The sequence below is a fragment of the Salpingoeca rosetta genome (genome assembly GCF_000188695.1).
Source record: "Salpingoeca rosetta unplaced genomic scaffold supercont1.21, whole genome shotgun sequence".
NCBI classification, from domain to species: Eukaryota; class Choanoflagellata; order Craspedida; family Salpingoecidae; genus Salpingoeca; species Salpingoeca rosetta.
The window spans coordinates 737,962-755,181 of NW_004754913.1; the positions used below are offsets into that span (position 1 = coordinate 737,962).

The window sequence follows — 17,220 nt, forward strand, 5'->3', positions numbered from 1 at the left end:
GGCGAAGTATGCGAGCGAGCTGTCGACGTGGGTGTATGAGCGGCCGGATGACGTGAGCGGACGAGAGGCGCGCGTTGAGGAGCGATGGGCGGAGATGGCTGAGAAGAGCGCGAAGAAGCGTGAGGTGCTTGAGGACGACAAAGCACGCGAGCTGTACGCAGAGGAGACCCGTCTGCTCGCAGGCCGTCATGAGAGCGAGACCAAGCGCATCCTTGAGTGGGCAGCAACCAAGGCGCACTACCTGGCGCAGCGCGAGGAGTGCACCACCATCTCCCACGCCGAATACTTGCTGAGCGTGTACGACGCGTACGTCAGTGCCAAGAACTCCAAGACGCAGACGTCGCTCGCGTCGCTGAAAACGCTCGGCCAGACCATCGCTGCGCGCAAGTACGCAACGCCGCTGAGCAAGTACACGTACGAGGACATGCCTGCGGTGGAGGCGAGGGAGACGTCCGTTGACAACAAGTGGGTGGAGTTGGATGCGCTGGCTGCACGCAAGAAGCCCATTCTCGACGATCACCTCGCCCGCACCAAGTACCAGAAGAAGGTGCGCATGTGGGCAGACACGCACGCCAACAGCCATGCCGCGCTCATGAGCTGGGCTGCCGAGAAGCAGCGCTATCTGGAGACGCGCGAGGAGATCCACTCTGTGCCGGAGTCCAAGCTGCAGCTCAGCCTGCTGCAAGCCTGCAGGCAAGACATGGCCGATAGGCAGAGTGGCGCCATTGCGAACCTGCAGGCACTCGGCGCAGACATCTGCGCTGCCAAGTATGCCACAGACCACTCCGAGTGGACGTACGAGAAGCCTGCGGACGTGAATGCACGGGAGCAGGAGGTGGTCAGCAAGTGGGAGCAGCTGAACGTTCTGGCTGAGGAGAAGCAGAAGGTGCTTGAAGATCACCTCGCTCGTGAGGAGTACGCCGAGCAAACGCGCCTGCTCGCCGGGCAGCACCACAACCGCGTGCTGCAGCTGGAGGCGTGGTACAAGCCGCGCCAACAATTCCTTGACGTGCACTGCAGGGAGACCGTGCACACGGTGGACGATGCCCTGTACCGCCTTGGCGAGTACGAGGCGTACGTGAAGGAGAAGGCGGCGCTGACAGAGGCCAGCGTGGCGTCCCTCAAGCAGCTGGGCAAGGACATCCGTGAGCGCAAGTACGAGACAGCACACAGCTCGTACGTGTACGAGGACCCGGCCACACTGCTCGCTGAGGAGAAGCGCGTGGACGAGATGTGGGCGGCGCTTGACGCTGCGGCCGTGAAGGCAAAGGCTGTGCTGGACGACAACCTCGCCCGCAACCAGTTCCAGAACAAGGTCAGGCTCTGGGTCAAGACGCACGCAGACATGCACACGGAGATTGCAGAGTGGTACCTGAACCGCAAGAAGTACTTGGAGAACACGGAAGTGATCAGCAGCATCCAAAGTGCAGAGCTGCAACTGTCTGTGCTGTCGGCGTTCCGGCAGGAGAAGAAGGACACGACGGAGGGCAGCGTGGCCGCGCTCAAGCAGCTGGGACAGCAGATCCGCGACGCAGAGTACAAGACGCAGCTGTCGCAGTGGAAGTACGAGGCACCAGGGGAGGTGCAGGAACTGGAGCAGCAGGTGGAGGGCACGCTGTGGCCGGAGCTAGACGCGATTGCCAAGGAAAAGCAGCGCGTGCTTGAGGACGACCTTGCCCGGGAGCAGTTCAAGGAGGCGACGCGGCTGCAGGTGCAGAACCACGTGTCTGGGTATGAGCTGCTTGAGGCGTGGTGCAAGGAGAAGGTGCAATACCTGGAGACGAAGGAGAAGGTGACCAACTCCGAGGAAGCAAAGGTCCAGCTCAGCCTGCTGGACATGTTTGATCGCGAGTGCGCTGACATGGCTGCCGCAGACGTTGCTGCGCTGCGGACGCTGGGGAGAGCGATTCGGGAGGCGAAGTATGCGAGCGAGCTGTCGACGTGGGTGTATGAGCGGCCGGATGACGTGAGCGGACGAGAGGCGCGCGTTGAGGAGCGATGGGCGGAGATGGCTGAGAAGAGCGCGAAGAAGCGTGAGGTGCTTGAGGACGACAAAGCACGCGAGCTGTACGCAGAGGAGACCCGTCTGCTCGCGCTCCAGCACGCAGACCAGACGGCCCTGCTCGAGACGTGGGTGGCCACCAAGGCGCGATACCTGCAGCAGCGGGAAGAGATTGCGCTGTCGCACGATGCTCGCTTCCACCTCAGCCTGGCGGACGCGTTTGTGTCTGATCGGGCGGCAATGAAGGCGACCAGCATGGCCTCGCTGCACGCCCTGCGTGACACCATCTTTGCGCGCAAGTACGAGACGGCGCTGTCTCGCTACGCGTTTGAGTCGCCCGAGGAGGTGACGGCACGCGAGCAGCAACTTGACACAGCGTGGGAGCAGCTTGATGGCTTGCTTGCTGACAAGAAGGCCTTCCTTGAGGACCGCCTCGCGTGCACTCTGTACAAGGAGGACACGGAACTGTCAGCCAACATCCACCGCGACATGCATGACAAGATTGCGCAGTGGTGTGCGGAGAAGCTGAAGGTGTTGAAGCAGCAGCCGACGGTCAGCACCGTGCAGGAGAGCCACCTGCAACTGAGTCTGCTGGATGGGTTCCTCGGCGAGCAGAGGGACAAGGAGCAGGGTGCTGTTGCCCTCTTCAAAGAGCGCGGCGCTGCTATCCGCCGCGCCCAGTACAAGACAGCCATCTCAGCGTGGGTGTTTGGCGAGCCGGAGAAAACGTCCGAGCTTGAAACGCACGTGGACACACTTTGGCAGGATCTGGCGGCCGCCGAGAAGGACAAGCGCGCCTACCTGCAGGACTGCCTTGCACGCACGCAGTACTGCGCAAAGGTTGCGCGCGTGGTGGATCAGCACATCAGCTTGCACACGCGGCTGATGGGGTGGATTGGCACGAAGCAGCAGGCGCTCCAGACACAGCCGCCCGTGGACAGCCTGGCCGACGCTGCCGTGAAGCTTCGCCTGCTTGAGGCCCTCGGCAACGACCTGACAAACACGCGCCAGACCACGCTGGCGTCCCTGCAAGCCCTTGGCAAGTCAGCGTGCGACTCCAAGTACGAGAGCGAGCTGTCGCAGTGGACGTTCCCTGACACACAGCAAGTACACGCACGCGAGCAAGAGGTTGACGCTGGCCTGACAACGCTCGCCGATGCGATTGAGGCCAAGAAAACCAAACTGACCGCTGACCAGGCGACGGAGCAGACGAAGGAGGATCTGCGACAGGAGTTTGCGCACGCCGCACACGCCATGCGCGGCTTTGTCAAAGACAACATCATCTTCGTGCGGGTCAGTTTGCGTGTGTGTGTGTGAGTGTGAGAGAGAGAGTGTGTGTGAGTGTGTGTGTGCGTGTATGCGTGTGTGCGTGTATGCGTGTGTGAGTGTGTGAATGAGTGAATAAGTGAATGAGTGAGTGAGTGTGTGGGTGTGGGTGGGTGTTATTGCATTTTGTTGTGGTATGATGTGTGCAATTTGGTCGGTGTCGCGTGGATGGCGCTTATCATCTCATGCGACGGTTTGCTTTGTCCTGCACAGGGATCGCTGGATCAAGAGACGACAAAGGCAACGACCTTTGCGTTCTCTTTGGACGAAACAGAGAACATGCGATCAGAGCTTGAAGCAGACGCCAAGAGCCTCACGCAGCAGGCGGAGCAGCACAAGGTCAGCCCTTTCATTTTGCATTGCTGGTGGTGATGTTAGATTGTCTTTACTATTGTTTTTATGCACGAGATGCCGCGGGGAAGGGGTGCACTTGCTTGCGCTGCAAGTTTTATTTGCACGTGTGCATACTGCGTGCGTGTTTGGGAAACCATGTGTGTCTTGCACTCACCCTTTCATCTGATGTGCTTTGAATGGAAAACAGGCGACTTGCATGCAAGTGTACTCGAAACTGTCGGGTTATGGCCCTGTGAGCAACCCATACACCTCCCTGGATGAGGCTGGCCTGAACGGCCTTCAATCCGACCTCAAGGGTGCGCGCAATGGCCTTTCTGTGTGTTTATTTTGTTTGTTTGTTCGTTTGTTGCCTGTCACTGTGATTGTGCGTCGTTTGTATCGAGTGTGACATGTGGATCATTTGCGTAGTTTGTGTTGATTGCATCACAATTGACGCTTGACAGCAGTCCATACGAGCGGTCATTGCCACGACGACGACGACCACCACCACCACCTCTCCCACCTATTCTTCCCCACCTCACCATCAATACGTGCACTATGTCTGTCCATGCCTCCATGGCAGCGGCACTCAAGTTCCGGGACGAGCAGTACGAGAAGGCCCTTGCACTGCAGAAGGCGAACGATGAGCTGTGCAGGGAGTTTGCGGCCAAGGTCAACCCGCTCATGACCTCCCTTCGTCAGAGCATCGACGCCATGGCCAAGCCCCAGGTGTGTATTTTGGGAGGGGGGTAATGCGTGCATGTGTGCGCGCACATGTGTGTGTTAATGTCCGTGTGTGTGTGTGTGTGTGTGTGTGTGTGTGTGTGTGTGTGTGTGTGTGTGTGTGTGTGTGTGTGTGTGTCGTCGTCGTAGTGTGTGTGTGTGTGTGTCGTGTCGTGTGTGTGTGTCGTGTGTGTCGTCGTGTTACGACTCCCCTGGATCGACACAGCCCTATTATTGGTCTCTGGGAGGACTAGTGACAGTATTCCTAGCGAGACATAATTGTGCGCCCAGTGCTAGCGCGCGGCCTTACTAAAATAAGCCATGGCCCGAGATCGCACTTAGTATTATTCCGCCACGAGGAACGACCAAATTGTTAAGCATTGAGTGATCAGTTAAAAAACTTGTAGTGGCTAGCGTATCCACTGATAGAATAGTTCTCTCGCCTCGCGGGTCGTGTGTGTGTGTGTGTGTGTGTGTGTGTGTGTGTGTGTGTGTGTGTGTGTGTGTGTGTGTGTGTGTGCGCACATGTGTGTGTGTGTGTGTGCGTGTGTGTGTGTGCGTGTGTGCGTGTGTGCGCGTAAACGTTTTGCACATATGTGTACTGACGAGATGGTTTGGAATGCTGCATTGCCGTACCTGTCAGGGAACCCTGACAGAGCAATTGGAAAAGATTGACTCTGAGCTCGCCAACATGACGCAAGAACGCGAAAAGCTGGTCGAGATTGAGGCGCTCTCGCACAGGATGAAGGTGTGTGTGTGTGCATGCGCATATGTGCGTTTGTGTTGTTTGTGTTTGCGTATGTGCGCATGTGTGCTTGCATGTGCACTGCAAACCTGAACACCTGTATTTGTGGATCCTTTCGCAAGCACACACGTGTTGCTTCTTCCCTCATCAAGTCTCCTCATTGTGCCATCAACCCTGGAACCCATTTCGTCACTAATTTAACGAATGTTGTCAGGAACTGGGCATCGAATACAACCCGCACAGCTCTGTGACACTGCAAGACCTGACGAGCCAGTTTGACGACTACCATAAGCTCCTCACGTACAAGAAACCGCTTCTGGAGCGCGAGATTGAATTCAAAAAGTCCCGCGGCGTCTCCAAGGCGCAGCTTGAGGTGTGCGTGTGTGTTGTGTGTGTGTGTGTGTGTGTGTGTGTGTGTGTGTGTGTGTGTGTGTGTGTGTGTGTGTGCCCTTGTGTGTGCCCTTTTGTGTGCCCTTTTGTGTAAGTGCCCACTCATCTCTGGCAAGCAACCCCGGTATTATCAAGCTCCACCAACACCTCCCCACTCACTTCCGCACGCCTCTGTGCTTGCAGGAGATTGAGAGCTTCTTCAAGAAGTTTGACCGGGACGGGTCTGGATCCATCGAGAAGAAGGAGCTCAAGGCGTGTCTGTTCTCGCTTGGTGAAGAGTTGACGTCGGCCGAGGTGGAGAACCACATGCGCACGTTCGGGTCTGGCGGTCGCCTCAACTTGCAGCAGTTCAAGGAACTCATGATCCACCTCATTGGCGTCATCCATACGCGCGAGCACATTCTCGGCTCCTTCTCCTTCATTGCGCGGGACGAGGAGCGTGTTGGTCTGGACAAGTTGCAGCGGCTCAAGCAAGAGCACCTTGACTTTGTGAAGGAGACTGTGCCCTCTGCAGCCAAGGACAACTCCCTGGATTACCAGCAGTTTACAGACATTGTCTTTTCGCGCTGAGTATGTGCATGCGTGAACTTTGTGCATGTGTGTGAACGTGTGTGCGCGCGCGTGAGAAAGAAAATGTGTGTGTGTGAACGTGTGTTCATTGTGCACGCGTGCATTGTGCATGTGTGTGTGCGTGAGAGAGAGAGAGAGTGTGTGTGTGTGTGTGTGATTGCCCCTGCGCAGTGTTGTTGCTTTCTTGTGCTTGTGCCTTGCCCCACGCTTGCCTGTCCATTCGTTCTTGTTCGTCCATGCATGCTGTCAGTTTCAACGACCTCCTAGCTTGCTGTTGGTGCTCCATGTGTGTGCTTTGTTTTGTTTTGTGCTCCTCATTCGTACTTGCTTCATTCAATCAGTGTCAGCCAATTGCATAAAACTCGTTCAATTACTGCGGTTCCTGCGTTACCACAACTCACCAAACGAAACAACACGACACACAACAACCCTCTCCCCCAACACCACCGAGCAACCACAGCCATCAAGCGACCATGTGCACCTGACAACTGCAGAAAACATACAAACCCCAACTGAAGGAAGAAAGTGAAATAACAACAGGCATTCATCAAGCTGCGCTGCGCTTGACCGTAAAATCAAAGAAGCAGAAGGGGAACGACAGGAAGAGATAAATGCTCGTCTAAACATGGAGAATAGCACAAAAGTAATGATAAAGATCAAAGCAGAAAAGACAGGACACACGCGACCACACGCGACAACACACAACACGACACACACACAAACACAACACAACACAACACACACACAAACATAACACACACACAAACACAACACACACAAGCAAACAACACAACACACACACAAACACAACACAAACACAACACACAGCACCACACAACACAACACAATACAACACAATACAACACAACACAACACAACACAACACACACACACACACACACGATCACTCTCCGGCGATGGCGTCGAGATCAAACACGTCGGAGTCTGTATCTTCCTTCACAGGCTCCACCTGCTGGTAGTACTGACTCGCACCCTCCGCCTCGTCTGCTTCCTCAATCGCCGTGTGGAACAGCGGGTTCGTCACCGTGCGCGCCCCCAACATCTCGTCGATGATGGTCGTGGACGAGGAGGAGTGGCGGCGGAGAGCAGGCATGTCCCCGCTGAAGGAATTGCGGACGCCAGCGCCGGCACCAACAAACGAATGGCGCCACGGGGATGTTGTTGCTGTTGCAGGAAGGGACGAGGTGGACAAGTGCTTGTTGGGGGGTTGGCGCTTCTTGGCCACGTGCACCTTGGGCTGGCTGGCGTACCGCCGCCGCACAACAATCAGGACGATGACGGCGATGATGATGGCGCCAGCATTGCCAATCGCAACATAAACCAGCAGCGGCGGCGCAGAGCCAAATACGGACGTGCTCGCGCCCGCTCTGTCCGGTGCACTGCTCGTTGTTGTCGTTGTTGTTGTCGTCGTCGTGGTTGCGGTTGTGGTGGTCGTTGTCGTGGTCGTGGTCGTGGTGGCTGTGGTGGTGAGCCGCGACTCAATCGTGGCCTCCGCTTCACGCAGCGCCTGCCACGTCGTGTTGAAGTCGGCCATTGCGCGCATGGTGTCCGCAAGCAGCGTGTGCGTGTGCTGACGCACCGCAGCCACCTGCTTGTCAAGCGAACTCAGTTGTGCAGACACGGAAAGCACATCATCGTCGCCGTTGCTGGTTCCGCCCTGTTGCAAGGCGTCGTCCACGGCTGCAGGTACAAAAACAACCAACTTCCTGCCAGTGGCATCGACAGTGGGCGACGCACCAGCCGTGATCATGAGCTGGCGCGTCCACTCTGCCAAGTCATCGTCAGACACAAAGGCAACCCGGCGCGAACGCGCGACAGACTGTTGCTGCTCCTGCTGTGATAGTTGGTCCCGCAACTGTTGCTGGTGGTTCGAGTTCTTGTATTCCATGCCACTAGATGAAGCGCCATCAGCACCACCAGCGCCATCAGCACCACCAGTGCTGTCAGTGCCAGGCGCCCGCACATCTCCAACACTCCGCCTCCGCCGCCGTCTTTGCTGCTGCTGCTGCTGCTGTGCCGGCGCGGTGTAGTCGGCCGTGTACGCCGCCTCGCTGCCCACATCCACGTCAAACTCCAGGCATGCGTCATCCTGCCGCGACGTGCGAATGTATGCGCGCGGAATGCGAAGGTCCTGTAAGCCGATTGTGGACGGCTTTGGCTGTCGCGATGTGTCGAGCACCCAGCGTTCCGGGTTGGCCTGAAACGCCAGTAGCAGATCCTGCACCAGGCCTGTCGTTGCACCAGCGTTTGGGTGGGCCGCGCTGGGACACATGACAATCTTCTGTGAATTGCACGTCTCGAGCGTGCAGGCAACATCGTTGGCGATGATTGCCTTCACCGTCGTTGTCTTGAGCTCCTGTGCGACAGCGGCGTGACGCCCCAGCACCCGCTGCTCCCGCGAAACCGCCTTGTCCGCTTCAACCGCCACCATGGTCGACAGCGTGCTGTGCGTGAACGTTAGGTGCTCACGCAGCGCAGCGTCGGCCGCCAACCGCGTCTGCTGCACACCGGAGAGCTCAGTGGACAGCTGCTGATCCGCTGTGATGAGCTGCTGCGACGCGTCCGAGATGAATGTCTCCAGCGACGCGTCCACGGCGTGTAGCGTTTGTGTGTCGCGAGACAGCGCTGTGGCGATGGACGCGCGGGTGTCGGCGCCTCTGCTCTGTTCAGAGGACACAAAGTTGCCGTGCGTGGCGGCGAGCGCGCTTGCTTCCGATGACACCTGCGCCAGCGAGACAGCAACACTCGCATGCGCAACTTGCACGCGGCTCTGCTCCTGCAACACTTGGCTGTTCAGCTCCAGTGTCCGGTTTACCGCGCGCGCCCGCTCCTGCTCTGCTGCCACCGCCAGCGACGAAGCGGCGGTGCTGGCACTGGAAGCCGCACCCTGCTCCTCGACCCTCAACGCTGCCTGCGCACTGTCTGCCCGAGCGATGGCTGTTAACAGCTGCGAGTTGAGCGACGCGTGCTGCGCTGACGACCTGCTCTGCTCTGCTGAGATGTCGGCAGCAATGCTCGTCGCCCTGGACACCGCGCTGGTGTCGACTGCAGTGCGAAACACCTCCAGGCTGCTGAGGGCGGTTGACGTGTCAGAGGCAACGATCGCAAACGAGGTCTCAAGCTGGCTGTGCTGCTGGTGCAGTGTGGAGGAGAGCGCTGCAACGTTTGCGCGCAACTGCGAAGCATTTACCCTTGCCGCGCTGCTAGCAGCGGTAATGGACGATGACAGCACGCCCTGTGCAGAGAGGCGGGAGACAGTGTGCGCGCTGATGGCTGCGCTCACGATTTCCTCTCGCGATTGCGCCCGGCCGGCCTCTGCTGTGATGGCACTGCTCACGTGCGCTTCAGATGACTGCGCAGAGGTCATTGCGTCATGCCCGGCAGCGTTGAGCGACGATACGGCCGACAGCGCGCGGACGTGCTCGCTGGAGAGGGAGGATGCCACGTCCGCACGGGCGTGCTCGGCCCGATTGGCTTCGCTGACAACGGCAGCGGACAGGCGACTTTCCTCGCGCACAGCACGGGACTGGGCCGCCTGCAGCTGCAGGGAGACGTTCGCGTTGGACACGCGCACAACATCATGCAGTGACTGCAGCGCGCTGTCGAGCGCAGCCTCTTCCGCCTTTGCAGTGGAGATGCGGTCCTGCACGGCCGTGGATATGGACGCCTCTGCAGACACGGCACGCGACACGTCGATGCTGAGCTCGCGATCAAGTGTCGCCTCTGCAGACGAGGCAAGGGACACGGCGCTGTCGAGCGTGTGCTGCAGACTCGTTTCCCGGGACACGGCGGCGTTTGCTGTTGCAGACAGCAGCGACGCCAGGCTGTCGTCTGCCTGCTGTCCAAGGGATGCGGCAGAGGAGAGGGCAGTGGTGAGGGAGGAGATGCTGGTGCCCGTGGACGTGCGCTGTGCGCTGATGGCTGCTGCTAGCGATGACTCTGTCGCCATGGCACCTGATCGTCGTGCGAGTATGCTGGATGCCAGGGAGGACGAGGCCTGCACACGCCGTGTCTCCTCCGTGCTGAGTGCGGACACGAGCGACTCTGCCTGGCGCTGCAGGGATGACTCCTGGTGCCCGGCCTCCTGTGTAGCGGAGGAAATGTCCGATTGCAGTGACAGCTGGCGGGCATGGGCCAGGGCTGCAAGGGATGACACGTTCTGGGCAGTGGTGGCCTCACCGCTGATGCTCGATGTCACCTGCAACGACAGGCTGCTTGCAAGCATGTCCTCTGTGCTGCGCGCACGTGCGTCTGCAGCCGCCACCGCGCTGGCCTGCTGTTGGAGTTGCGATTCTAGCGAGGCGTGCGCGCTGTCTGCCCTGATGCGCTCGTTGCTGGCGCGCACGTGCAGGGACGCCTCGCGCGCGACGGCACCGCTGTCCATTGCGCTGATCATCTGCGATACAGAGGAGACACCGCCCACCACGGCGCCGCTCAGCCCGGCCACGGACACGGAGAGGGAGGACTCCGCCTGCGTGGCGCGCTGCACTTCACTGGACAGGGCGGCCTGGTCTGTTGAAATCTGCAGACTCAGCATGGAGCGGGCGGCGGCCTGGCGCTGCGTCTCGTGCGAGATGGCGCTGCGCATGAGCTCGTCTGTGGTGAGCGACGTGTTGACGATGCGCGAGGATATGTCCGCATTCAAGGATTCGGCAGCGTCGCTGGTCTGTGACGCTTCGATTGAGATGTTGCTCTGCAGGTGCTGGATCAGCGCTGGGTTGATATCTTCGCCACGAGGGCCCTTTGGACCCACAGGACCTTGGTCACCTGTTGTGCCTTTGTCGCCCTGGACACCCTGCAGGCCGGGATCGCCTTGTGGGCCCTGCGCTCCTTTTAGGCCCTGTGGCCCCTGTGACCCTTGCAGCCCTTTGATTCCCTGGGGGCCTTGTGCACCAACATCGCCTTGTACGCCAATGGGCCCAGGGTCGCCCATTGGCCCTTTCAATCCACGCACGCCAACAGGGCCTGTCGTTGGCGGTGCCACGTGTTGTGTGAGTGAGTGTGAGTGAGTGTATGTGTGTGTGTGTGTGTGTGTGTGAGTGAGTGTATGTGTATGTGTGTGTATGTGTGTGTGTGTGAGTGAGTGTATGTGTATGTGTGTGTGTGTGAGTGAGTGTATGTGTATGTGTGCGTGAGTGAGTGAGTGAGTGAGTGAGTGTGTGTGAGTGAGTTTGTGAGTGTGTGTGTGTGTGTGTGTGAGTGAGTGAGTGCGTGTGTGTGTGTGTGTGCGTGTGTGTGTGTGTGTGCGTGTGTGTGTGTGTGCGTGTGTGTGTGTAAGGGTTCCTTGCATCCAGTTGCAAATTCAGCGGGAGCATTCACCTGTTGGTCCTTTTGGGCCGGGAATTCCTTGTGGCCCGGGCAACCCAATATCGCCCACAGGGCCTGGGTGGAGAGGGACAGTGGAAGGTGGGGAGAGGGCATGATGAGAACAAGAGATTGGACGCTTGGGTTGTGCTTCAGCGAAGTGATGTTCAGCATATGGGAGCAAAGTGAAGCTGCTGCGTACGCACGCGCACACAAGCACATGTTCATCTTCACGCCCACAAATACACACAATCACACTCATGCACGCACATACACATTCACGCACCCTTATCTCCCTGGATGCCACTGGGACCTGGGCTGCCCTGTGGGCCGGGATCACCTTGAACACCTGAGTAAATTGGTCAAACGATAAACGGTCATGAGAAAGGACAACACACAACGCAAAGAGGCAGCAAAGGGCGTGAAGAGCTTGAAGACAGCAGGGAAAGAGAACGGGAGAGAAAGAAAGAGAACAATAGAGAGGGAGAGGGGCGATATGCAAAAGGGTGAAACGCCACGTGCAGCAAGGAAAGGCATCGAGCAACTGCGGACACGAACATGCTGGCACTGTAGCCGTCACTGTTTTGGTCAGAATGAACAAAGAAAAAAAAAAACGGAAAGCAAACAGAATGAGCACGTGCACACGAGAGCACGATGGCGCCGCACCTTTGATGCCCTGGTCGCCCTGTGGCCCCGGCAGCCCCTGTGGTCCCTTGACGCCTTGAAGGCCAGGCACCCCCACAGGCCCCTGAGGTCCAATGGGGCCAGGAGAACCTGTGAACAGACATGGACGATTGTGTGAGTGAGTGAGTGAGTGAGTGAGTGAGTGAGTGAGTGAGTGAGTGAGTGAGTGAGTGAGTGAGTGAGTGTGTATGTATGCAAGCTCATGTTGGGCAGAGGTCGTGCATGAACACCAATAGTCATGTCACAACAGAAACCTTGCAACCCCGTCCGCCCTCCCTGTCAAATGCAAACAGACAAAGCATGCAGTCAGTGTGCAGGTGCGACATGGCGCGTCACCGCGTGCACCTTGATCGCCCTGCGGACCGGCTGGTCCTGGTGCGCCCATGTCGCCCTTGATCCCTTTGGCGCCAACAGCACCGTCCTGGCCTTTGGACGGTGACAGCGTGCCGCGTGCAGGGAGCAGGGGAAGATGGTTGTGGCAATGGCGTGAAGGATGTTAAAAGATGTCGGATATGCATAAGGTAGGAGTGGCAGACTCCAAACACCAAACAAGCAAGCAAGCGAGCTAGCAAGCGAGATTCCCCCCCCCCAACACACTTGGAAACACACGTGTACAGGTTTTCCACATGCTTGTACGTACAAACACATGAATACACACACACACATCAAAAGCTCAACACATGTGTGCGTGCATGTGTGCATGCAAGTACCTGGAGCGCCTTGCGGGCCGCGTGCTCCCTGTGGACCCTGTGGACCCTTCGCGCCGGTATCGCCCGTGAACCCCTTTGGACCGGGTGCACCAATTGGAACTGTGTGTGTGTATGTGTGTGTGTGTGTGTGTGTGTGTGTGTGTGTGTGTGTGTGTGTGTGTGTGTGTGTGTGTGTGTGTGCGTGTGGTGGGGGGAACGCAGTGACAGGATGCATAGTGACACAAGTGCGACGTACAAGTTATCATATCACACACAAGCACATAACATGTCCAACCTCACATACTCACACTCTCACTCACACATTCACTCACTTTGCTGGCACGTTCCGTGGTTCTTGAAGTAGTCGGAGGTGCATTCTGATTACAGGCAGTGAGTGATCAAGACGGCAGGAGACGGGAAGAAGGCATGAGCGCGACACAAAAGCACAGCAGCAATGCACGCAGCGAGGGGACTTGAGTCAGCGTATCACCACACCAAACACTCGTGTTGCACGATAACAACGACAACAACGACAACAACAACAACAACGACGACAACAACAACAACAACAACAACGACAACATGAGTGTTTGGATGGCAAGGTGCCGAAGAAGAGGATATGAGGGGGATGGATGGGTACTCACCGCATTGTGCATCGGACTGCACGGCCGGTTGGAAGCAGGAAACGCCGCAGTGCAGGAATTTGAACCGTCGATCCTCGCTGCATTGTGACGGCAGTGGCGGGGTGGTGGTGTGACGGCAGTGGCGGGGTGGTGGTGTGACGGCAGTGGCGGGGTGGTGGTGTGACGGCAGTGGCGGGGTGGTGGTGTGACGGCAGTGGCGGGGTGGTGGTGTGACGGCAGTGGCGGGGTGGTGGTGTGACGGCAGTGGCGGGGTGGTGGTGTGACGGCAGTGGCGGGGTGGTGGTGTGACGGCAGTGGCGGGGTGGAGTGAGGCGGTACGGTGCAAACTTGCACATGAATATGCAGCGTACACACACACACACACACACACACACACACACACACACACACACACACACACACACACACACACACACACACACACACACACATACACACACACACATACACACACACAGCGCAAGCGCATGTGACATACTTGTTGTTGCTGTGGTAGGAGCCAAACCCACGAATGACGCGGGTGGAAGAAACGGACCAAGAGAGGGGGTCATCAAAGGTGTTGATGTAGTTCGTCCACGCGCACGATGTCTCATATGCGAGCGGGCTGGTGAACCGCTGGCAACGGGCCTGCGATCTCCGGTCCTGTAAGCGCAAACAAGCACACGCATCAGGGTGAGACAGTGAGCGGCTGCTTGCAAGCAAAACAAGGCGTACGCACACTCTGTCTGTGCATGCATCTGTATGTGTACACTGTATGTATATGTATGCACTGTGTGTGTATGTGTGCGTGGATCCTATGGGTACACGCGTGTAAGGTGAACGGCTTGGACTTCCATAGGCTCACCTCATTGTTTGAGTCGTGGTAGCTTCGTAGGCCGGTGAGTGCAAAGCCGCCTGTGGCACAAGAAGTAAGCAACGAGTGAGCAACAATGAGAGACAAGTTTGGCTGAAACATTCGCAGGCAAAGACAGGCGAAGTTCATGACAATTCAGCGCGGATTTCACAGGCGCGCGCGCTCGCACACACACACACACACACACACACATATACGCGCGAGCACGCACTTGGGCAGGTGATGCTTGCAGGCGCGTCAAAGTTGTTGATCCATCCGCTCTCCCAATGCTCAAACAGCTCCGCCTCTTTGCACGTGAATGCCCACCGCCGATCCTCTTTATTGTTGCTGTGGATGGGTGTGAAAGTGCGCGCGTGGGTGCGTGTGTGTGTGTGTATGTGCGTGTGTGCATGTGTGTGTGTTGTGTTCGTTTGGCAGTCAAAAAGTGGGTAACATCAACCACAGCAATAACACAACACAACACAACACAAACACAACACAACACAGACACAGACACAGACACACGCCTCCTCTGTCTGCGCTTACTCGTGGTAGCTGAGGAGACCAGAGAGGACGTTGCCTGGAGCGCAAGTAAAGTCCAGTTCCTCGTCGTATTCGTTGATGTAGTCTGTCCAGCCACTCGGGGGCGATGGTTGCGCCACAGCAGGGCACAAGCAGTGACTGGCGACCAGCACCAGTACAAGTCTTGCCTGCACAATTGGCACGACGAAACAGGGCAAGGTGCAGGACATACATCATCAGTGGGTAATGAGGCACAATGCACACTTGAGTCTCATACACACACCCGCACAAGCACACACACACAAGAGCATACACACACACACACAAGAGCATACACATACAAAAGCATACACACACGCACACACACACAAGAGCACACACCCACCAGCAGCATCTCGCTTGCTTCTTGCTTGCTTGTCCTCCCGTCTGGCTGCTGGCACAGCCGACAATTGACGAACGTTTTGCCTCAATTTTCCATCTTCACAACGCCAAACGCGCCCTCCCCTTCTTCTTCAAAGACGGAACAACAACAAGGTGCGCTTGGTGTTGGTGTTGGTGTTGTTGTTGTTGTTGGTGGTGGTGGTGGTGGTGGTGGTGGTGGTGGTGGTGGTGGTGTTCGTCCCTGTTTTGTCTCCCGCACACCAGCCGACTCGTGTGCACGTGTATGTGTGCGTGACATTGACGACAAACAAGTGCGCTTTGTTTGAGTTGACTCTTGCTTGGCAAGTTTGCCCTTCTTGTTTGTTTTGTTTGCATACATGCTTTGGCATACTCTTGTTTTGTTGTTCACTTTGGCTCATGTCACCGCCCGTTTCCATGCATGCATGCTTGCTCGTTGCGTCATCTTTCTCGGCTGCATCCCACGTGCTGTCTATTTGTCTTGCCTCGTGCCCACCTCTTGGCCAGATTTGATTTGGCAACTGCAGGGATGGAAGCCGCGTTTATCCGAGAGACGGTCGGCGACATGCTGGTGCGTGCCATGGCCGACGTCGCCAAGTACCAGCCCGAGGACCCAATCCGCCACATCAGCTCGCTGCTGCGCCAGGCATGCGACGCGCGTGACAGGGAGCAGGCCAAGCAGGACGAGATCAACAGCTACATCGCCAAGAAGCAGGCGGAGGAAGCAGAAGCGCAAAGGCGCAGGGCGCAGGAGGCCGAAGCAGAGCGGCAGCGTATCCAACAGCAGCGCGAGGCCGACGATGCAGCCAGACGCGAGGCGCTCAAGGCCTACGAGGGCCTGCCGTTGGCCACGGCCGTGTTCACGTACTCCAGTGTCACACAGCAGTTCCCAAGCACTGTCTCCCTGTTTGCACAGTGCCCGCTGTGCCCTCTGCCCGAGGGCCACGACCAGGAAGACGTGAAGGCTGCGGAGGAGGAGCAGCAACAGCAACAGACGACAGAAGACGACGCAGCGACAGCAGCAGACACGGGTGACGACACAACCGAAGGACCAGCGGCGGCAGCAGAACACCAAGGAGAAGAAGAAGAAACCAATGCAGTCAAGGACGAAGAAGAACGTGCTGCCGAGCAGCAGCAGCAGTCAGAGGAAGCGCCCTCGCCTGATGATGCAGTCGCTGACAGCGCAGTGTCGACGGTGACCACCACCACACCGGAGGTGCCGGACACACAACAGGGCGAAAGCGGCGACGCAGAGGTGGCCGATGACGAAGATGGCGATGCTGAGCGTCATGGCGAGCGTGATGGTGATGTGACACCGACACCAGACAAAGGCGAGCAGGAAGGGCAGACGGAAGCAAAGGATGAAAAGGCGGAGGACAAGGAGGTAAAGAAGGACAAGGAGGACAAAGAGGGGGAAGTTGGCGAGCAAGGTGGGGAGGAAGAAGCCACGGCAAAGACGCCCACACCACGGGAGGAGGCTGATGCTGGCAAGGAAGCTGATACACAGGCTGCAGGAGATGAAGTGAACAAGGAGGAGGAGGAGGAGGAGGAGGAGGAGGGTAAACAAGAGCCAGAGGCAACGCCAGCAGAGACTACAGAAGAAGCCGGCGACGAGGGCGCAGGTAGGGACAGCGATGCAAGCTCTGCGCGCGTGTGTGTGTGTGCGTGTGTGTTGTGTGTGTGCGTGTGTATGTGTGTTCGTGTGTGTGTTCGGGTGTGCGTGCGTGTGTGTATGTGTGTCTGTCTATCTGTGTGCCTGCGTGCGAGCATGGGTTCGTACATGTACTCCCTTCCTCTCCCCCCTCCCTCACCTGCTGGTGTTGTCATCAACAGAGCAACAAGAGGACGAAGGCCATGCAGACGAGGTGTCCAGTCCAAGCAACACCAAGCTGTCTCTTGAAGTCACGGATGACACCAGCAGCCTCAGTGCGTAGCGCTTATGTATTGATCCTCTCGCTCGTTTCTTGCCATGGCATGGCTTATGCTTCATCATCACCAACACCATCGACAACAACACCACCAACCACCACCACTGT

At 57.6% G+C, this 17,220-nt stretch overlaps 3 protein-coding genes across 3 annotated transcripts in view; 2 read left to right on the forward strand and 1 right to left on the reverse strand.

Annotated features, from left to right (window-relative positions):
* PTSG_08171 (paramyosin) overlaps positions 1-6,458 on the forward strand; it is a 12,093-nt gene extending 5,635 nt beyond the window's left edge. The window contains exons 11-17 of the mRNA XM_004991138.1: positions 1-3,295; positions 3,542-3,667; positions 3,870-3,978; positions 4,245-4,390; positions 5,028-5,132; positions 5,344-5,502; positions 5,703-6,458. The exon at positions 1-3,295 is cut by the window's left edge and continues 1,122 nt beyond it. Of these exons, the coding sequence (XP_004991195.1) occupies positions 1-3,295; positions 3,542-3,667; positions 3,870-3,978; positions 4,245-4,390; positions 5,028-5,132; positions 5,344-5,502; positions 5,703-6,089 (4,327 nt within the window). The 3' untranslated portion in view covers positions 6,090-6,458. The remainder of the gene's footprint in view (positions 3,296-3,541; positions 3,668-3,869; positions 3,979-4,244; positions 4,391-5,027; positions 5,133-5,343; positions 5,503-5,702) is intronic.
* Positions 6,459-6,993: 535 nt separating this feature from the next.
* On the reverse strand, positions 6,994-15,223 carry PTSG_08172 (collagen type III alpha 1; the record flags this gene model as incomplete). Its single annotated transcript, XM_004991139.1, has 13 exons — positions 15,171-15,223; positions 14,810-14,973; positions 14,496-14,611; positions 14,276-14,325; positions 13,910-14,073; positions 13,432-13,508; positions 13,120-13,164; positions 12,809-12,907; positions 12,444-12,524; positions 12,081-12,188; positions 11,701-11,763; positions 11,430-11,492; positions 6,994-11,075 (listed from the first exon to the last, which is right to left on the reverse strand). Exons 1-13 carry the CDS (start codon positions 15,177-15,179, stop codon positions 6,994-6,996), a joined length of 5,121 nt encoding a protein of 1,706 aa, XP_004991196.1. The 5' UTR covers positions 15,180-15,223.
* A 490-nt stretch (positions 15,224-15,713) lies between these two features.
* On the forward strand, positions 15,714-17,118 carry PTSG_08173 (uncharacterized protein; the record flags this gene model as incomplete). The annotated part of the gene is made up of 2 exons (XM_004991140.1): positions 15,714-16,806; positions 17,018-17,118. 2 exons carry the CDS (start codon positions 15,714-15,716, stop codon positions 17,116-17,118), a joined length of 1,194 nt encoding a protein of 397 aa, XP_004991197.1.
* Between the last annotated feature and the right edge of the window lie 102 nt (positions 17,119-17,220).